The sequence below is a fragment of the Pan troglodytes genome, chromosome 10 (genome assembly GCF_028858775.2).
Source record: "Pan troglodytes isolate AG18354 chromosome 10, NHGRI_mPanTro3-v2.0_pri, whole genome shotgun sequence".
NCBI lineage: Eukaryota > Metazoa > Chordata > Mammalia > Primates > Hominidae > Pan > Pan troglodytes.
Window position 1 is genome coordinate 124963302 of NC_072408.2, and position 20446 is coordinate 124983747.

The window sequence follows — 20446 nt, forward strand, 5'->3', positions numbered from 1 at the left end:
GAAATCTTCACCGAATTACCAGGCAAGCTCCCATCCCAAGCTCCCTTTATGACCTCTCCATTCTGGGTTCCTGCAATCTTCCTCCTTGAACTTTGGGCTCACACCAAAGTTCTTTCTGTCTCCATATATTTTCCTCTGTTTGAACCTTTGCCTATGTAGGTCCCAGTTTCAAGGAATCGGTTTATGTCAATGAATTCCTTAAAGTTTCTTGGCTCCCTCTAGGAAGATTTCCCTAGACGAGCTTAGTTAGTCCTACTTGTTCTCCCCTAACCCCTAGTACCTCCCATTTCAAATCACTCACTTTTTTTTTTTTTTTTTGAGACAGAGTCTTGCTCTGTCACCCAGGCTGGAGTGCAGTGATGTGATCTCAGCTCACTGCAACCTCCGCCTCCCGGGTTCAAGTGATTCTCCTGCCTCAGCCTCCTGAGTAGCTGGGACTACAGGTGCCTGCCCAGCTAATTTTTGTACTTTTTGTAGAGATGGGGTTTCACCATGTTGGTCAGCCTGGTTTCGAACTCCTGACCTTGTGATCCACCTGCCTCGGCCTCCCAAAATGCTGGGATTACAGGCGTGAGCCACCGCGCCCGGCCCCACTTACCATGTTTTACTATTACTGCTTAATTATCTGACCACCTGGCTTGACTGACAAATTGTCTGTCTAGCTCATCCTCCATCTCTGAGTCCAGCAGAGTGCTGAACACTGATGCTTAATAAAAGTTTATTGCATGAGTGTGTCTGTGTATCTGTCTTCCTCACTTGACTGTGGGCTCCCTAAGGGCAGGGACTGTCTTATTCATTTGTGCCTGATATTAGTTGCGGGGAGGGCAGTCAGTAAAATCTTTGATAAATGAACACATGGTATCATATGTGGTATCTATCACATTTGCCCTCAAAGTCCCTATGTGCCACAGGTCTGATGTGGCATGTCACTCCTTGAGTTCCATCTTATAAGACACTCCAGCAAGTATCCACATTGGCTTGGCTTTATTCAACGTCGTCCTTTCCTCAGTCCTTTGGGCAGAAAAACATCAATATCCTAAATTTGTGCAAGAATCATCTTGGGAACAACAGGCTGGATCTTGGATTTTCTTGATTCCCAAAGCTCTCGAAGCCGTGGCACCAAACCTAACCACTTACCGCTTGAGAGGCCATCATTTCATTTATACTCTGTTCATACTGCTCTGCCAAAATGGCAAGTTTTCTTGTCTGCTCATCTTTCAGTGTCTTTAAGATTGTTTTGTGCTCATTCTTTGGAGTAACTTCCAACTGGTGATTCTTGAGTGCTTTATACTGTTTGGTCTGTACTTTGCAAGTGTCCTGAAACTGTTTTTTAATTTGCATTTCCATGGCCTGGGTAGAAAAAGTGACAAAGGAAAAATAAAGGCACATCAGTAAATACAGAAAGCCTTCTACTATAATGATATAATACAAGTGCTGAGAGCATCTGTTTTTTGGTGCAGTGACTCACATTGCTAATCAATAAAAATCAAGCAGTATGTATGACACAGACAAAAGTTAACTCTACCTGTACTTTTGGTTTTATATTGAATGACTATAAGTAATTTTGAATTTACAAATGGCTTCAAAGAAAATATGGACTGTTACAAGGGGATGACAACTCTAAGCAGATTGAGCGATACTATGAAGCTTAGCTTGTTGAAAGAGTGGCAACTCTTTTCATGCTTTCCTAGTCAGACACTTCAGTGTCTTCCATTGTTCATTGTTTTTCCCCCCCTTTTTTTTTGTTTCTGTGTTTCACCCTGTTTTCAAGTGAGACAGGGGATAGCATTATATAAGCCAGCTCTCACTGCTCTGGTTTATAGCAATTTCTTATCAACTCCATAAAGGAGAGTATATGGATGGTACCTTATATCCTAACGCATTTCTACTGGATTTCAGCGTAAACTGAGAGAGAAAAGTGATTTAGAATTTTTTTCCCCATTAAGAGGTTGTGCTTGCATGTAGCAATATAAAATATGCATTTGGGCAAAGAGAAGGTAGAGTATATTATTTTAAGCCCAGAAGGCATTCCATCAGGTTGCCCCATAGTCATGTGTGCACTTCACGAACACTCTGAGGACTTATGGTGATAGAAATCATTGCTTAGCTTAGGATTTGACTGAAGAGACGCATAGCCAGTGTGATCGAGGTTGGCCTCATATCTGTGGCAACACTGACAACGTCCTCCCGGATATATAGCAATGGCTTAGTACACAGAGCTTGTTAATTAGCAGTCAGCTAAAATTAGCTGGAGGCAGTGAGGGCCACAGGAGTTCCTCCACATCTCTGCATCTCTAGTGCAGAAGTGGTAAATGCCTGGCACTTATAGATTCATTCCTGATGACCATGACAGACATCACTAATAAATGACACTCTTTCCTCCTAAGCTTGGATGTGGCTTTAGAGTCTTTCTCAATACAGCAGTGCTCAAAGTACCTAACACCAATAGAACTTCCTTATTTCCTGGGATTAGAACCATAAACTGCTATTAGTCCAGTTTTGAAGATGGCAGGTCATGAAGTGCTCAGAGAAATTCCATAATGGATATGATGACAAATTGATAGATAATGTAGTATAATAATAGTTTCCAAACCAGCTTGCCCAACATCTCCTTTTCAGGAGCTTAAATATAGACTCTGTGCTTTGCAACTGGAGATTCTGATACAATAGGTGTGGGGCGCAGAAATTTGTGATTCTGAAAAGTTGCTCAGGTGACTCTGACACTTCAGGTAGAGAAACCACTGATCTGGTCCAACACTGTCCAGCAGCACAAATCTTACCTTTAAGTTTTTTGGCTGTTGCCGAAGTTCCATGACATGCTTTCTGTGCAGTTCTCTTTCTCGCCTCTTATTGTACTCCAGCTGGTTTTCCAGTTCAGTCTGGTGCTGTAAACGGATCAGATCCATGCGTAGCTTCTGTAACGTGTGCAGCTGCCTGTACTCTAGCTCTCGGGTGGACTCGTCGTGCCGGATTAGCATGGCATGCTCCATCTCCTTCTGGGTCCTCTTTTTATTTAGTTCCTGCGTCCAGGAACAAAAGATAAACGGAGAGAGGTGAATGGAGATGAACTGGAAGGAATGCACAACTAAGTGAGGGAGGGCAAGGAATGGCACTGCTAACCATCTCTTAATTAAGCCCATTAGTGTTTGGCAGCAGGATTTAATGAGATTAAATTAACAATCTCTTCAGGTTTAGGTTCTGTTCCTGGGTCCACCATTTACAAAATGGGCAACTTCACAGCAATCACTACTGTACTCTCTGTAAAATGGGATTAATTCTACCTGACTCTCTCTTACCTCACAGAGCTGCTGTGAACCTTCGTTAGGTGATGTGCTATGCATAGGTCTACATAAATGTTTCTTCAGTGAAGCTAGTGGTCCTACACCCTGACTGCCCATAAAAATCATGTGAGGAAACTTTTCAAACATAAGATGCTTGAATCTCACAGGGTGAAATTCTTATAACTGTCTGGGGTGGGAGCCTGATGTCAGTATTGGGAAGAGTTCTCCAGGTGGTGCCAACAAGCAATCAAGATTGAGAATTAAACTGATAATATCTGCAATGTTCTTAGCTTTCTGGGAAATACTCTGTTTTTGCATGAATCAGAAGTAGGCCAATTGTCTATTTTTTTAAAATCTCAGAGTTCAAGGCATGTTGGGGAAAAAAAAAACAGATGAGATCTCTCCCCTTTCATCTTCTGCATTACAGTCTGTTTGATCATTTATAGATCTAATCACTCTGTTCTTTTCCGTTCTACTCATGTCTTTCTTTCTTCCTTTTCTTGCTTTCTTTCTTTGGTATTGAAGGAGGAAAGGAAAGCAAACTAGAAAAAAGGGGAAGTTGGGTGAAATCTTTTCATTCCTCAATTGAAGAATATTTCCTAAATAGCACTATATATGAAGATCAGAACAATGTGCTCTCAGTACATAAAAATATTTATTAAACCATGACTTCTGTCCTCAACTCACTGACACTCCAACAGGGAAGTGCACTAGACATTTATTGAAGTATATGCTCTGCTCAAAGCTCACTGAATCAGATTTAGATACGTGGCCCAACCTGGGTCAATTTATTTTCTCTACTCGGAATTTGGAATTGATATTCAGAACCAGTTAATCTCTATGTGTGGCTGGAATTAAGGCATATAAAAACCACATATGTGGTAGTCATCTGCTGCTATGAGGGCTGAGGATTAGAGAAAGCTGGGTTTCAGACCAAGAAGAAAGGAAAAGAAAGAAGTGCAGGGAATATACTGATGCCTAAGTTACTTACTGCTTCTGAGCCCTCTAGTAGGTCTAGCTGTATTACTGCTATTCGATTTTATAAGACATTCCCGTATTTCTATAGTAATTTCCCTGGTTTTGGCTTAAGCTAGCTGAAATAAATTTCAGTTAACATGCAAACAAAAAAATCTTAATTAATACAGGGACATACTTTTTTTTGGGGGGGGGTGGGGGTAGAGATGGGGGTCTCACTATGTTGCCCAGGTTGGTCTCGAACTCCTGGACTCAAGTGATCCTCCCATCTCAACCTCCCAAAATGTTGTGATTATAGGCATGAGCCACCCCACCATGCCCAGCCAGGAAATAAGTTTTATGTCCAAATTAAAAAAAAAAAGAGAGAGAGCAATGTTGGATAAGTGATGAATGCTATAAAAGGGGTAAAGATTTTATGCTATAAGATTTCTGAAAAGGGTGGTATTATTATTATTATTATTTTGAGACAGAGTATTGCTCTTGTTGCCCAGTGCAATGGTGTGACTTCGGCTCACAGCAACCTCTGCCTCCCAGGTTCAAGCAATTCTCCTGCCTCAACCTCCAGAGTAGCTTGGACTACAGGCACATGCCACCACGCCTGGCTAACTTTTGTATTTTTAGTAGAGATGGAGTTTCTCCATGTTGGTCAGGCTGGTCTCGAACTCCCGACCTCAGGTGATCTGCCCGCCTTGGCCTCTCAAAGTGGTAGGATTAGAGGCGTGAGCCACCGTGCCCGACCTAGCAGTATTACTATTAAGAAGGTCAAGGAGCCTGGGGCGGTGGCTCACGCCTGCAATCCCAGCACTTTGGGAGGCCAAGGCGGGTGGATCACGAGGTCAGGAGATCGAGACCATCCTGGCTAACATGGTGAAACCCCGTCTCCACTTAAAAATACAAAAAAAAAATTAGCCGGGCCTGGTGGCGGGCACCTGTAGTCCCAGCTACTCGGGAGGCTGAGGCAGGAGAATGGCGTGAACCCGGGAGGCGTAGCTTGCAGGGAGCCAAGATCGCGCCACTGCACTCCAGCCTGGGGGACAGAGCGAGACTCCGTCTCAAAAAAAACAGAAAAACAACAACGAAACAAACAAACAAAAGAACGTCAAGGAAAGGAGAAAGCTTTTGAGCTGTACTTTATTTATATTTATTTATTAAATTTTTGAGACGGAGTTTCTACTTTGTTGCCCAGGCTGGAGTGCAATGGTGCGATCTTGGCTTACTTCAACCTCCGCCTCCAGGGTTCAAGGAATTCTCCTGCCTCAGCCTCCCGAGTAGCTGGGATTACAGGTGCCCACCACCACGCTCGGCTAATTTTTGTATTTTTAGTATAGATGGGGTTTCACCATGTTGGCCAGGCTGTTCTCAAACTCCTGACCACAGGTGATCCACCCGCCTCGGCCTCTCAAAGTGCTGGGACTACAGGCGTGAGCCACCATGCCCCAGCCTCAGCTGTACTTTAAATTAGAACAATAGAGGGCCTCTCTTCTCTGATGGCATCCACTATAGGAGAAAATGCAAATTATTTATTTTAATAGATAACATCGATAACATTTTTATACTGGCGTGGTTGGAAATATCTTGCACACTTGGGCTTCCTATTGATTGAAGAGAAATCCTTTTAATAGCACAGCATCTAGTACTAGAGTACAGTCACTAATCATTCACTTATTCATTCAACAAGTAGTTACTGAGCACCTACTATGTGCTGGGCACTGTTGTAGGAACTAGGGATAGAGCAGTGAACATGTACACCCCCTCAGCGACCTTATAAGGAGAAAAAACCCAAAGTATAAATACAATTTAAATTTGTTTTAAGGAATAAAAAATAAGCCCTTAGAGTTATCTCTCTCATCTCCTCCCGTGTTTTCCTTTGTTTTATTTTTCTTCTTTACCTAGACCATCAAATTTCTTTTTTACAAAGCAGTAACTGGCCCGTAGGTGGCACCAAAGGACGGAGAGCCCTTCCCACAGACGAAAGCTCTCCCAGGCCAAGGAAAGCCCTTTAAATGAGGACTTTAATTGAGGTCCAGGAGTCCCAACACCGGGCATTTATTCATCCCACACTTTCCTAAATTGAGAAATGCAAACTGAGCCTGAGTTGCTAAGAGCCCTGAAACTCATGGGCTCTTGACACAAAGCAAAACACACAAAGCAAGCAAACACCTTCAGAAGAAATCAAGTGCTTCTCTTCATGCTTAATGAAATGCTTCACGATACTGTCCACAGAATACCTACATCCGAATTACCTGTGTTATAAGGGACTAGTCTCTATAACAAGCTACACAGCTAATTCTGATATATATGAAAGTTTGAGAATCAATGGAAAAGTGCTAAGGGTGTGAGTCAGTTTCAGCTCCTCTGTAAGTCTTATGTATGGCTTGGGGCAAGTCTCTTAATCTGTATTTCAGGTGTAAAATGAGGATAGCAGTACACATTGTGAACTATCGTAGTTGTAAAGATAAAATGAAAGACCATAAGAAAGTGCTTCAGAATACATAAATGTCATTATTTTTCTCTATTCAGAAGGGAATACATGACATATAATATCTTAAATCTAGTTTTTATAAACTATTAGAAGAGTAAGAAAAACATGATACTGAAATGGCTTTTCTGTTACAAGTTGTTCCCTTCACCTTTAATTTGTACATCTGAGTTGCTGAGGTGTAAGATGGTAAGCTACCTTTAATATTTGAGACATGGGGGAAAAATTGTTCACCTTATTATGAGGCCAGTGCTGTGCCTACATAATAATGTTTAATGTGCTTTCCATTTTTAAAAGTTATTCCATACATCTCATTCAATCCAAATTGCCACCCTATGAGGTGGTAAGACTGTAAGGATTTCCCCCTTTTATATGTGTTAGTAGGCATTTGGGAGTTGAAGGACTAACATAAAGTTACACAAATTCTATAAAGAGAACTGAGGCTAAAACTCAGGTATTTAGCTTCTCAGCATTTTCCATTAGAAATGTTCCAATAAATGAGGCCAGGCGCGGTGGCTCATGCCTATAATCCCAGCACTTTGGGAGGCTGAGGCAGGTGGATCAGCTGAGGTCAGGAGTTCGAGATCAGCCTGGCCAACATGGTTAAACCCTGTCTCTACCAAAAATACAAAATTAGCCAGGTGTGGTGGCACATGCCTGTAATCCCAGCTACTTGGGAGGCTGAGGCAGGAGAATCACTTGAACTCGGGAGGCGGAGGTTGCAGTGAGCTGAGACTGCGCCATTGCATTCCAGCCTGGGCAACAAGAGCGAAACTCCGTCTCAAAAAAAAAAAAAAAAAAAAGTTCTAATAAATGGCATACTTTCCTGTTTTATACTTTTTCAGTCTGTGATAAAATATTTTGAAGAATTCTGCTCTAGCTAGACATGATACAATGGTTACTTTATTTGTATAAATGACACAATATACACACTAGAGCCACATCATGTGCACCTTTAGCTTATACAAATTTAACAAAATGAGCTGAGCAAAAACTAAAAAATCAGTTTTAATGGTACAGATCATTCTGCCCACCCATGTACTCAATGTATGTGTGTGTGTGTGTGTGTGTATATATATATACACACACACACACATACACACACACACACACACACATATGTATAGGCCCTGGAGCGAGTGTGAGATAAGATACATGCAGCTTCCTTTCCCTCGGTCAATGTCCAGTGTGTTTCAAGCACTCTAACTTCTAATGGAAGTAGTATTGACTTCTTTAAAAGCAGCGGATTTCACTCATGCCAAATTTTTATGCTCAGGCTCACTGAGGTTGAGTAAAAACGAGAATTCTAACTTTTAAATAGAGATGCTGTCAGCCTATGACATTTAATGCCTTCTTAGTTTCAGTTCTTAGTTTCAACACTGGTCAGAAAATGCTGAGTGTCTGTGTGTGTTGGTGATAGAGAAAGAGGCTCAACCCAGTTTCAGTGATCCTCTTGTTTTCACTAATTAAAAGGATTGCTAATACTCAATCCTTTAGGCAAAGACACAGGAAACCAGGCATTCTTGTGCTTTGTTGGTGGGAGTATAAACTCCTTTAGAGAGTAATTTGGTGATATTTATTTTAAAAATTTAGATGTATGCATTCTTTGACCCAGAAATTCCACTTCCGAAAATGTATCCCCCAAAATACTTGTTTACATGTAAAAATATCTATGTACAACAATGTTCTTATATTATTAATAATACTGTAAAACTTCAACAAAATGTCCACCGAGAAGTGTCTCATTAAATAAATGATATTGAGGCCATACAACAAAATACTATTAGATGAAAAAGAATGAAGCAGAGCTGTACGTGCTGGAAGGTAAATGGAAAAAAGAGTTACAAAACAGTGGAGTGGACATCTGTTACTTTTTGTAAGGCTCAGCTTCCATTTTTCCTGCTTCTTTTTATAGGCTCTTTTTTTTTTTTCCTTTTTTTGCAAAATGACTCCCCCTTATCTGGAATCAGAGAGTGTTGAATAAGGCATAAGCACATGACCCAATCAAGTTCTATCTCTCCTAGGAATTTAAATCTTGAACAGAAACGATACAAAGACAAAAAGTGGTTGGAGGAGGTACACCGAAATGGCAGTGCCTGGAGAACTGCACATGAGCCCTTGCTCTCTGTGTCATGGAAGTTGCTTTACCAGCGTGGCTCTTCATGTTTTCCCGCTCAGTTCTTCAGCTCTTTACCTACCTCATATCCTTCCAATAAATTCCTTTTCAGCCTTAAGTCAGCCAGAGTTTATTTCTATTGCTTGCAAATCAAATAATCCTACTGATACAAAAGTAATCTCATTTTTGTAAAGTCATATATAATATAGCTGTACATATGTATATAGAAAAAAACCTAGAAATATACATGCCAAATTAATGGAGACTGTTTGAGGGTAGAGATTGGGTGGAATGGGATTATCGAAAAGGTGAAAATGGGCTGATGCTGGTCAAATGGTAGAAAGTTCCAGTTATGCAAGACGAATAATTACTGGAGCTCTAATGCACTCACTGCATGGTGATGATAGTTAACAATATTGTATTGCATGCTTGTAATTTGCTAAGAGGACAAGTCCTAAATTAAATCTCCCTACTCAACCCCATGCACACATGCACACAAATGTAACTATGCGGAGGTAATGGATATGTTAGTTAGCTTTCATGTGGTGATTATTTCACAATGTATACATATATCAAAACATCAAGTTGTATACCGTAAATACATACAATTTTTATATGTTGATATCTCAATAAAACTGTTAAAAAGAACTTTCACTACTTAGCTTTATGTGTTTCTGTTTTCATCTATTTTCAATGTTCTTGAGTTACTTTTGTAAATAAAAAAGCTCTGAACATTTTCATGAAGGTGGGCTCTGGAATAAGACTAAACAAAAGAAAATCTAGACTTTCAAGAAAAATACTCTTACAGAGTTATTTTTTGCTCAACTGGCTAGAACCTAATACTAATGAAGTCACCAATATAGTTTCTATCATTTTTAGGGAGTAATTATCTTCTGTAACTTTTATTGACATGAATTGTCCCCTTAGCCTCAGACTTCCTCCAAATATCTATTATTAGAATAACAATAAATGTTACTTGAAAAGACTCCCAAATGACTTATTTCCAACTGGCCATTAGCCTTTTTCATTTTGATTTTTTGACTTCTGACAAACTCAAAATGTGCAGTACTGAATCAGCTTCTTTCTTTCTTTCTTTCTTTATATTTTTTTGAGACAGAGTTTCACTCTTGTTGCCCAGGCTGGAGCGGAATGGCGCGATCTCGGCTCACTGCAACCTCTGCCTCCCAGGTTCAAGTGATTCTCCCTCCTTAGCCTCCCAAGTAGCTGGGATTACAGGCACCCACCACCACACTTGGCTAATTTTTGTATTTTTAGTAGAGACAGGGTTTCACCATGTTGGCCAGGCTGGTCTCGAACTCCTGACCTCAGGTGATCCACCTGCCTTGGCCTCCCAAAGTGCTGGGATTACAGGCGTGAGCCACCACGCCCACCCCCCACCCCCCCCCCTTTTTTTTTTTAAAGACAGTCTCACTCTGTCACCCAGGTTGGAACGCAATGGCATGATCTCAGCTTACTGCAAGCTCTGCCTCCTGGGTTCAAGCCATCCTCCCACCTCAGCCTCCCGAGTAGCTGGGATTACAGGCGCCCACCACCACGCCTGGCTAATTTTTGTAGTACAGATGGGGTTTCACCATGTTGGCCAGGCTGGTCTCGAACTCCTGACCTCAAGTGATCCGCCTGCCTCAGCCTCCCAAAGTGCTGGGATTATAGGTATGAGCCAGCATGCCCGGCCTGAGTCAGCTTCTTACCAAAACCTCTCTTTAATCTCTTCTCTGTTTCTACCACATCTTCATTTCCCCTAGTGTTAAGCCCTAGAAATAATTTTGATTCCATCATCTTTTCTCTCGTATCTTTTTTTTTGAGACGGAGTCTCCCTCTGCCACCCAGTCTGGAGTGCAGTGGCGCAATCTCTGCTCACTGCAAGCTCCGCCTCCCGGGTTCACGCCATTCTCCTGCCTCAGCCTCCCGAGTAGCTGGGACTACAGATGCCTGCCACCGTGCCCAGCCAATTTTTTTGAATTTTTAGTAGAGACGGGGTTTCACCATGTTAGCCAGGATGGTCTCCATCTCCCGACCTCGTGATCCGCCCACCTCGGCCTCCCAAAGTGGTGGGATTACAAGAGTGAGCCACTGCGCCCAGCCTCTCTCGTATCTTAGTATATGTCAAGTCCTGTTTACTTTAAACTTCAAATGGTGTTTTGAATCTACTGCTCTGACAGCCACTACCACCAGCCTTGTCCATACCCTATTTCCTGCTACTAGTCTCTTCTCTCTAATCCTGTGTTTCTCAAGCAGTTTTTTTTTCATCATTGCCCCTATAAGGAGGCTTTCTAGGCTTTTTCTCCCTTAATTATCCCCATCACTGAAATATTAATACCACAGGTAAACTGTGTATCTGTTTATGCACTGTGGTCCTTTGAAGCTGTAATAAGACCTAGGTCACCCCACCCCAACAGGAACCCACTTTCACCCAATGGGGGGCGTTATCACCCCCATTGAGAATCTATGTTCAAATCATTCTGTGTATTACTGTCAACCTGGGCTAATCTCTTTAAAGTACAATTTTAGCCATATCACTGCCCTTCTCAAAAATGTTCAGCAGGCTAGATGTGGTGGCTCATGCCTGTAATCTCCACACTTTGGGAGGCTGAGGCAGGCAGGTCACTTGAGCTCAAGAGTTTGAGACCAACCTGGACAACATGGTAAAACCCCCACCTCTACTAAAAATATAAAAATTAACCGGGCGTGGTGGTGTGTGCCCGTAATCCCAGCTACCTGGGGGGCTGAAGTGGGAGGATCGTTTGAACCTAGGAGGTGGAGGTTGCAGTGAGCTGAGGTTGCGCCACTGTACTCCAGCCTGGGCAACAGAGCGAGACTCTGTCTCCACAAAAAAATGTTCAGCAGCTCACAGCTCTCCCTCTTCCAATAAGACAGCATGCAGAAAGAGCCTGAGCCTGGCCTACATGTGTTCAATACATTTTAGTTTGCTTCACCCTTTTTCCTTCTCATTTCAATGCAGTTCTCTAACAAGGTTCTATCAATTCACTTTTGTATTAACTGTGCCGGAAGTGCTTGTTTCCCTCATGTAGGCTAACACTGGGCTTTTCTCAGACTTTGATACTGTTACCACTGTGCTAGATCATTTATAAAGTTTTCTCTGCTTACTCCAGGTCACAATGATTTTCTGTTGAACACAGTATTCTGTATTCCTCATCTCAGTGAATGCCAGCATATCCATCCAACCTCCCAAATTAGAAACTTGGAAGTCACTTCTGACTTCCTCTTCTGAAATTCCCATATCTATTTGGTCAGGATTAACTATCAGTTCTGAGTAAGAAATGTCACTCAGATCTAATTGCCTCTATCCCCACAGCCTCTTCCAGGCTAGAACTGGAGAAAGAGCATCCTGGCTGACCTCACTGCACTTTGCTTTTCATGACTTCTATCTCTCTATCATACTGAAGCACTAATTCTTGTTTTTGTTTGTTCGTTTTTTTGAGATAAGTCTCACTCTATCACCCAGGCTGGAGTGCAGTGGCACGATCCTGGCTCACTGTAACCTCTGCCTCCTAGGCTCAAGTGATTCTCCTGCCTCAGCCTCCTGAGTAGCTGGGATTATAGGCGTGCACCACCATGCCCAGGTAATTTTTGTATTTTTAGTAGAGACGGGGTTTCACCATGTTGGCCAGGTTGGTCTCAAACTCCTGACCTCAAGTGATCCTTCTGCCTTGGCCTCCCAAAGTGCTGGGATTACAGGCATGAGCCACCATGCCTGGCTGATGCACTAATTCTTCAAAATAAAGAAATGTCTCATCATGTCATTACCCTGCTTAAAAATCTCTCATGGCCACTGCCTTCAGGCTAAAAGTCAAATGCCTTGCCTTAAACAAGGGTCTCTACATTCTGCTTCCAACTAATATTGTTCTGCCCGCCACTCTATATACACAGAACTCTGGTCACACTCATCTTTTCATCAATAGCAGAGTCATCTAAGCCCTCTCATGATTGTATGCCAATGATACTTTATTTCTATGTCTAATATGTCACCTAACATATTGTATTGTAATTAGTCTGTTACATGTTTTTTTCTGCTCTTAGACTCATAGCCATTTGAAGGCAGGGAGTACAGCTTCTTGGTATCCCTGGTGTCTAGCACTCACTCTGAGAGTGCTGGATGATGGAATAAATGCACTTAGTTATAGAGCATCATAATGTTACTTAAATGTTTTATGCGGAGTCACAAAAATACAAGTCCTTGACAAGTAGGCTGAAAACAAAAATTCTCGATTCTACTTCTTTTGATTCTTCATTGTGTGATATGGCTTATAATGGGAGTTCAATAAAATTCTATTACATGTATTTAGATGGAGTTGATTCCTTGTTCTGTGAGTGGGCTTCCTCTTATCAATAGTAAGTTCATTCTCTGACTTTTTTTGTATACCTACTCTGTGTTAGCCACTGTGCTAAAAGGCTATAAAGGCTAGGGATATAGGAATGGACCAGGCAGACATGGTCACAAGCCTCACATAGCATATTGTCTCCTATGTCAATGACAATAGTTACGAGCGTAATAAATACCTCCCGAATGTTCTGCTGCTCCACCTCGTGCCGCTTGATCATTATTTTCCGCTTGAAGAAACGACAATTTTTGTCGTAGTACAGTCTCTGTTGAGTGAGAAGGTGGGCTTCCTCTTCAGCCTGTGTGTGCTGCAAGTTCTCTTTATGTTTGGAGATCCGCTCTTGCTTCTCTTTCTTGGGTGTGCTATGGTCCTCATTCATTTCCTAAAAAGAACAGACAAAAACCAAGCCGGTCTTACTAAATGAAAGGGACTGTAACAGCTTATTGCAACTGAAGATTAAGTTATTTGGAAAGCCAATGCAGATGTAAGCACAGAAAAGCTTAGTGTTGTACATCCTTCCCCCAATTTTTTTAATTTGCTCATTAATTGAGTATTAAGTGAGAGGGACACTTGTGAGTTTCTGTATCTTTGGTTTCTCACTAACAGAAATTATTTGTTCACTCATTCACTGGACACAAGCTTAACAAGCTCCTATCATGTGACAGGCAGTGTGCAAGATATAGGACACAAAGGTGAGTAAAAGGCCATGATAACTGCCACCATGTGTCTTTATTATAGAATCAAAAATTAAAGAACCGCAGAAATGAACTAAAAATTACTGTGATCACTGCTTTGAAGAGGACGTACTTGGCCCTATAAGAATTTAATAGAAAATATTTAATCTTGGTAATAACTAAGAAAAATTAGTCGGAGTTAACCAGCGGAAAAGGAAAGGGAAGAATACTCTCAGTAGAGAAAACAGCACGTGCAAAACCCTAGGGGTTGGAGAGGAAACATGGTGCCATCAAGGGCTGAATGAAGGTCAGAGGGGCTGGTGTAACGTAATATGAGATAAGTCTGGCCAGGTAGGCAGGACCATTGAGGCTTTACAGGCCAATGTAAGGACACTGATCTTTAGTATAGGAGAAATGGATTTCATGCATGTGAGAGTGTCATAATGAGATGCATTTGAAAATGATTACTCTGGCTGCCATGGGGAGAACAGAATGAAGGAGGCAAGAACATATGAAGATAGCTGGGAGGCTACTGGAAAGGTCCAGGCAAGAGAGATGGTAGTAGCTTGGACAAAGGAAGTAGTGACAAGACTGAGAGAAGCAGACAGATTCCAAAGAGAAGAGGTGACTATGCAAATGTCACTAGTTTGAATTTTAGGAAAAAACATTCTTCACTTGGGATTATAGAGTAAACAAACCATCTATATTTTCCAAGGACAAAATTCACAATTTTTCCAGAACATCTGAGCAAAGGAAACAAAGCAGTGAATCAGGACCGTTAAAGATGTTAAACTGTGTGGTGAAAAGAAGAAGACTACTTGTTAAGAAAGTACAGTATACTCTTCTTTCTTCATTTGGTTAGCTACTCACTCAGCTAAAATCTCCTTTAGTTGCTAACACCTATTTTACTTAATGTTTTGTGATGCCGATATCATAGACTATTTTATCTCTTAGCCAAGAAGTCTCTGTAAATCAACTTTCAACTATCCTGTTCCAGTGAAGCTGTAAGTGAAATCTTAGAATCAACAAGAGAAAGTGTTGTTTTCAGAGTAAGCTGGAGTAAGCTGGGATCACAAGAGGAAGCCTGGGTCATTCATCTCTTCATGCCGTGATGTCACTACTTGGTTGGCCATTAACCACTAGACTGCAGACCCCAATTCAAATATAATCACAAAAATTTACTCCAAAATCAAGAATAAATTATTTCTGGACCATCTATCATTCTGTATTAGATACTCCTGTTATCTATCAAAAGTGGTGATAATGAAAATTTTTTTTTGTCATTCCAAGGACAATATCTGTAAGTATATAAATATCTAAATATATATGCCACTTTAGATAGTCTGAACTAAGCTTTACTTCAGAAAAAGTAATATTAACTTTTGCATAGAATGGTCTAGTGGGGTTATCTCAAATTGGCTTCTGGCTTTTTTTTTTTTTCATGAGCATGTTCAAAGACGGAAGTGTAGGCCTGTGGACTTTGGCACTCAAGTCTGAGTATGGTGAGCCAAAAATTGACGTATGCTTGAGGACTGAGTGGGGACTCTTAAATGCTGTTCTGTGGGAAAATCTTCTAGAAGGTAGAGTTCATGAAATTTCCAAATATCTCAATGTTACAAAAACTCAAAATGGTGGCCATAGTCATAAAGTGTGGCCTCCAGTGGATGAGTGGACGCGTGGAGTTAGAAATAAGGAAGGTATCTATTTATTTTATTTTACAATTTTTTTTTGAGACAGAGTCTTACTCTGTTGCCCAGGCTGGAGTGCAGTGGTGTGATCTCGGCTTACTGCAACCTCTGCCTCCTGTATTCAAGCAATTTGTCCTGCCTCAACCTCCTGAGTAGCTGGGATTACAGGCGCCTGCCATCAAGCTCAGCTAATTTTGTATTTTTATAGAGATGGCGTTTCACCATGTTGGCCAGGCTGGTCTTGAACTCCTGACCTCAGTTGATCCACCCACCTTGGCCTCCCAAAGTGCTGGGATTACAGGCATGAGCCACCGTGCCCAGCCAAGGAAGGTATTTAGAGTGGAGAAAAACCTCAAAATTTCTTAGGCTATCTCTGATCCAGCAACATCATATTATGATATAAAAATTAAGCTCAAGCCAATAACTCAGAGAAAATGGAAAGAATGTGAACCTTCTGAGTTGGGCTATTCTCTCTACACCCGGGTTTTCTAGACCTTATGGTGTCAGAGATTCTACCCATTCAGCCAGTGTAAATCAAATACAATTTTCTGTTAGGTCTAACAATTACCAGTGGCTTACCTGGGCAGGACAAAAAATCCCTAGGCCCACCCCAACTCCCTTGGTTTCACTTCCTAACTAAAAAAGAATTGGAGGAGAACCTTGCTGAGTCCTCTATTGCTAACCTACAAATCAGAATATGAGCTCAGGCCAGGCGTAGTGGCTCACGCCTGTAATCTCAGCATTTTGGGAGGCTGAGGTGAAGGATTACCTGAGGTCAGGAGTTCAAGACCAGCCTGGCTAACATGGTGAAACCCTGTTTCTACTAAAAATACAAAAAATTAGCTGGGCATGGTGGTGCACGCCTGTAATCTCGGCTACTTGGGAGGCTGAAGCAGGAGAGTTGCTTGAACCCGGGAGGTGGAGGTTGCAGTGAGCCGAGACTATGACATTGCACTCCAGCTTGGGCAACAAGAGCGAAACTCCATCTCAAAAGAAAAAAAAATAAAGAATATGAGCTCAAACACATGATTTTATATATACTAAAACAATGCGCCATATTGAATTTTATTAAACCTTAATACACTTAGTAAGTCTACAAATAAGAAATACTAAGGTTTATGAGAAGAAAAGTCCATGGAGCTGCAGACGATTCACCTGTAAGTACTGGTAAAAGGAGAACTGAAGAAATTTGAGCTTTCAGATCAAAGTGCAGTTCTTTGGGAAGAACTCCTAAGTCCACTAGTGGTCTTCAACCAAATATTCCAGAATCAATCATTCATTTACCAAATATTCACGTGTACAGGGCACAGGGATACAGTTGTGAGCAAACAAAAACATGGTCTGTGCTCTTATGATGCTTACCAGTTAGTAGAGTAAGTAGCTCAAATAATCATTAAACAAATGTATAATTAAAGGCTCTAGTTAGGAAACCAGAGACATCTGTCTTGGCTGAGGCAGTTAGAAAAGGCTTCCTTAGGGAAGTGACATTTAAGTTAAGATCCTAATAACCAATCCCACGTTGCACAAGGAGGAGAAGTAGGAATTAACCGAGCAGAATTGTGGTCAGGGAGGGCTTGGGGGTAGGGAGAACATCTTGGCGGAAGAAACAGTATGTGGAAAGACCTTGGGGAAGGGTGGAGCTTGATAAATTTGAGGAACTGAAAGGTGACCATGGTGGCTGGTGCAGCGAAGAGTGGGTTGAGGGTAGGGGCAGCATTAGTGTGAGATGTCACTGAACGAGTAGGCTAGGAGGAGACTGTGTAGGGACTTCTAGGATTCTGACTTGTCCTAAAAGCAATGGGAAGACAATGGATTTCAAAACTATGCAGTAGAATGACCAGATTTATGGTTTGAAAAGATCACTTTGACTGATGTGGAAAATACATAGGAAGAAGACAAGAATGGTTTAGAGTTATATCAATGGTTCTTGAAATGTGGTCCCTGAAGCAGTAGCAGCAGCGTCATCTGGGAGCTTGTTAGAAACACACATTTTCAAACTCCACCCCAGAAAATCTAGGGATAGATTTTTAAAATCTGAAAATCAGTCAGATAAAAAAATAAAAAAATAAATAAAATAAAATCTGAAAATCTGGGGGTGGGTTAGCAATCTGTTTTAATAGCATTTTAGGTAATTTTTTTTTTTTTTTTGAGACAGAGTTTTGCTCTTGTCGCCCAGACTGGAGTGCAGTGGTGCGATCTCAGCTCACTGCAACCTCTGCCTCTTGGGTTCAGGTGATTCTCCTGCCTCAGCCTCCTGAGTAGCTGGGATTACAAGCACGTGCCACCACGCCCAGCTAATTTTTGTATTTTTAGTAGAGACGAGGTTTCACCATGTTGGCCAGGCTGGTCTCCAACTCCTGACCTCAGGTGATCTGCCTGCCTTGGCCTCCCAAAGTGCTGGGATTACAGGTGTGAGTCACTGTGCCCGGAAAGCATTTTAGGGTATTCTAATGTAAAGTTTGAGACTCACTGGACTAGAATATTGATCACAATGCAAGATGAGTGAATGTTAAGTTCCAACCATTCTAATGGCAACTTGGTGAGAACAAACATTGGTATCCTTACCTCTTTTATTTTTTCCTTACAAATCTTATACTGCTTCTTCTGACTTTCTAAGAAAGTTGTCAAATCTTTCTTCTGCTGGGCCAAGATCTGTTGCTGGAACTTCTTCTCATCTGCTGCAGCTACCTTTGCCTGATAAAATAACAAATACAATGTAGGATGAATCTATTCTTTACACAGAATTCAGTGATCTATATTCTCTAGTGCAGTAAGACAGTCCATGCGTGCTAATAATGAGACATTTTTTGAACAAATATTAAAAAATAATTGTTTTTCTGATTTTCTTGTATCTTAAATAAACACACAAAAAAAAAACACCAGAAATTTTCACCATTAATAAATTCTTGGCTGGGTGCAGTGGCTCATACCTGTAATCCCAGCACTTTGGGAGTTCGAGGCAGGCAGATCACCTGAGGTCGGGAGTTTGAGACCAGCTTGACCAACATGGTGAAACCCAGTCTCGACTAAAAGTACAAAATTAGCTGGGCGTGGTCGTGCATGCCTGTAATCCCAGCTACTCTGGAGGCTGAGGCAGGAGAATCGCTTGAACCCAGGAGGCAGAGGTTGCGGTGAGCTGAGATCACACCACTGCACTCCAGCCTGGGCAACAAGAGCAGAACTCTGTCTCAAAAAAAGAAAAAAAAGAAAAAGAAAAAGAAAAATACATTCTGAATTATGGGAAAAATATGAAGGTGAACCATAAACATGCTTTACTGAACACAAAAACATTCATGGGATGAAAGGAGACCTAAGAAAAACATTTTTTTTTTGAGATGGGGTCTCGCTCTGTCACTCAGGCTGGAGTGCAGTGGCTCGAGCATAGCTCACTGCAGCCTAAAAATCCCGGGATCCAGCGATCCTCCTGCCTCAGCCTCCTGAGCTGCTGGGACCACAGGCGTGCAGCACCAGTCCTGGCTAAGTATTTTTAAAAAATGATCGTAGAGACTGGGTCCCAGTCTCTACGGGGAGCTATGGACCCATAGCAACTCTATGTTGCCTAGGGTCATCTCAAATGCTTGGCCTCAAGCTATCCTCTCTCCTCAGCTTCCCAAAGTGCTGAGACTACAGGCGTGAGCCACCATGCCCGGTCAGAACTAAGGATTTAGTTCTGATATAAATCTAATAAAGGTTTTAAAATCATATTGTTGATAGCCCAAAGGTTAAGTTGTAAAAATGTATAAATAACCATGCCTGGCCAGTTTTATTCCAAGAATCAAACTCTAACTGATTAATTATTCCAACTATCAGATTTTCCAGTGGTATCAACTCAAGTGTAATTGGAAAGCTAATGGCATTTTGTTTTCTTTTTTTTTTCTGAGACAGTCTCCCTTTGCCACACAGGCTCGAGTGCGGTGGCATGATCTCGGCTCACTGCAACCTCCACCTCCTGCGTTCAAGTGATTCTCATGCCTCAGCCTCCCCAGTAGCTGGGATTACAGGCACAAGCCACCGCATCCACCTAATTTTTGTATTTTTAGTAGAGACAGGGTTTCACCATGTTGGCCAGGCTGGTGTTGAATTCTTGAACTCAAATGATCCACCTGCCTCGGCCTCCCAAAGTACTGGGATTACAGGCATGAGCCATTTTATTCTCTTAGGCACCTGCTGCAATCCACAACAGTCACACATCATGACATTTTTTGGGGTCCTAAATGAATAAAACACATACTATATAAAAGGTCATCCAATAAATACTGGCTCCTGAAAGTGACCAAATCTGTTTCTGGTAACCACTGGGTGAAGGATATACGTAAGATGAGCGACTTGGGAGATAGAGGGGGAATTATGCTTCATGGCTCATGGCTCTTTTTATGTATCTTTTTCACCTGCAACTTCCATGATGGACAATTCTTCCATTATGAACAATTCTCACAACATATTTACCAAGTCAAATCCCAAGAAAGAATCTGACTGATTTATTTAATCAACATCATCCTTGTCTGGGCAGAGGTTTTCATGCCAGACTGCCTCACAGATTGATGGCTGTTGGGGGAAATCTTTCTTCTACAACCTGATTGTTCCTTCCATGTGGAGACAGAGAGAGACAGAGAGACCAAGAGAGACAGAGAGCAAGCTCAATTATGGAAACACCCTGGAACTGTGTCCCCAGTCACTGCATGCCCAGGGAGCACATGTCCACCACATTTTTCAACACTATGGAAGTCTCATGGGGGTGGCAGGAAAGGTGACTCAGTTTTAGCACTGCTTGAGCAGGCAGATCTGCTTAATTTTGTTTTCCTGCAGACATAAATCACCTCTTGTACCTAACATGTATCAGTAATAGATGATATTATGGGGAGGGAGGAGGGA

The 20446-nt window shown here is 41.7% G+C and overlaps 1 protein-coding gene across 32 annotated transcripts in view; it reads right to left on the reverse strand.

Moving 5' to 3' along the window:
- TAOK3 (TAO kinase 3) overlaps positions 1–20446 on the reverse strand; it is a 223643-nt gene that overhangs the window by 9169 nt on the left and 194028 nt on the right. For all 32 annotated transcript variants that reach the window (XM_016924344.4, XM_016924350.4, XM_063785053.1 and 29 more), the window contains 4 exons: positions 18140–18268; positions 13391–13594; positions 2781–3020; positions 1138–1350 (listed from right to left, as the gene is read on the reverse strand). In XM_016924344.4, coding sequence (XP_016779833.1) covers positions 1138–1350; positions 2781–3020; positions 13391–13594; positions 18140–18268 — 786 coding nt within the window. The remainder of the gene's footprint in view (positions 1–1137; positions 1351–2780; positions 3021–13390; positions 13595–18139; positions 18269–20446) is intronic.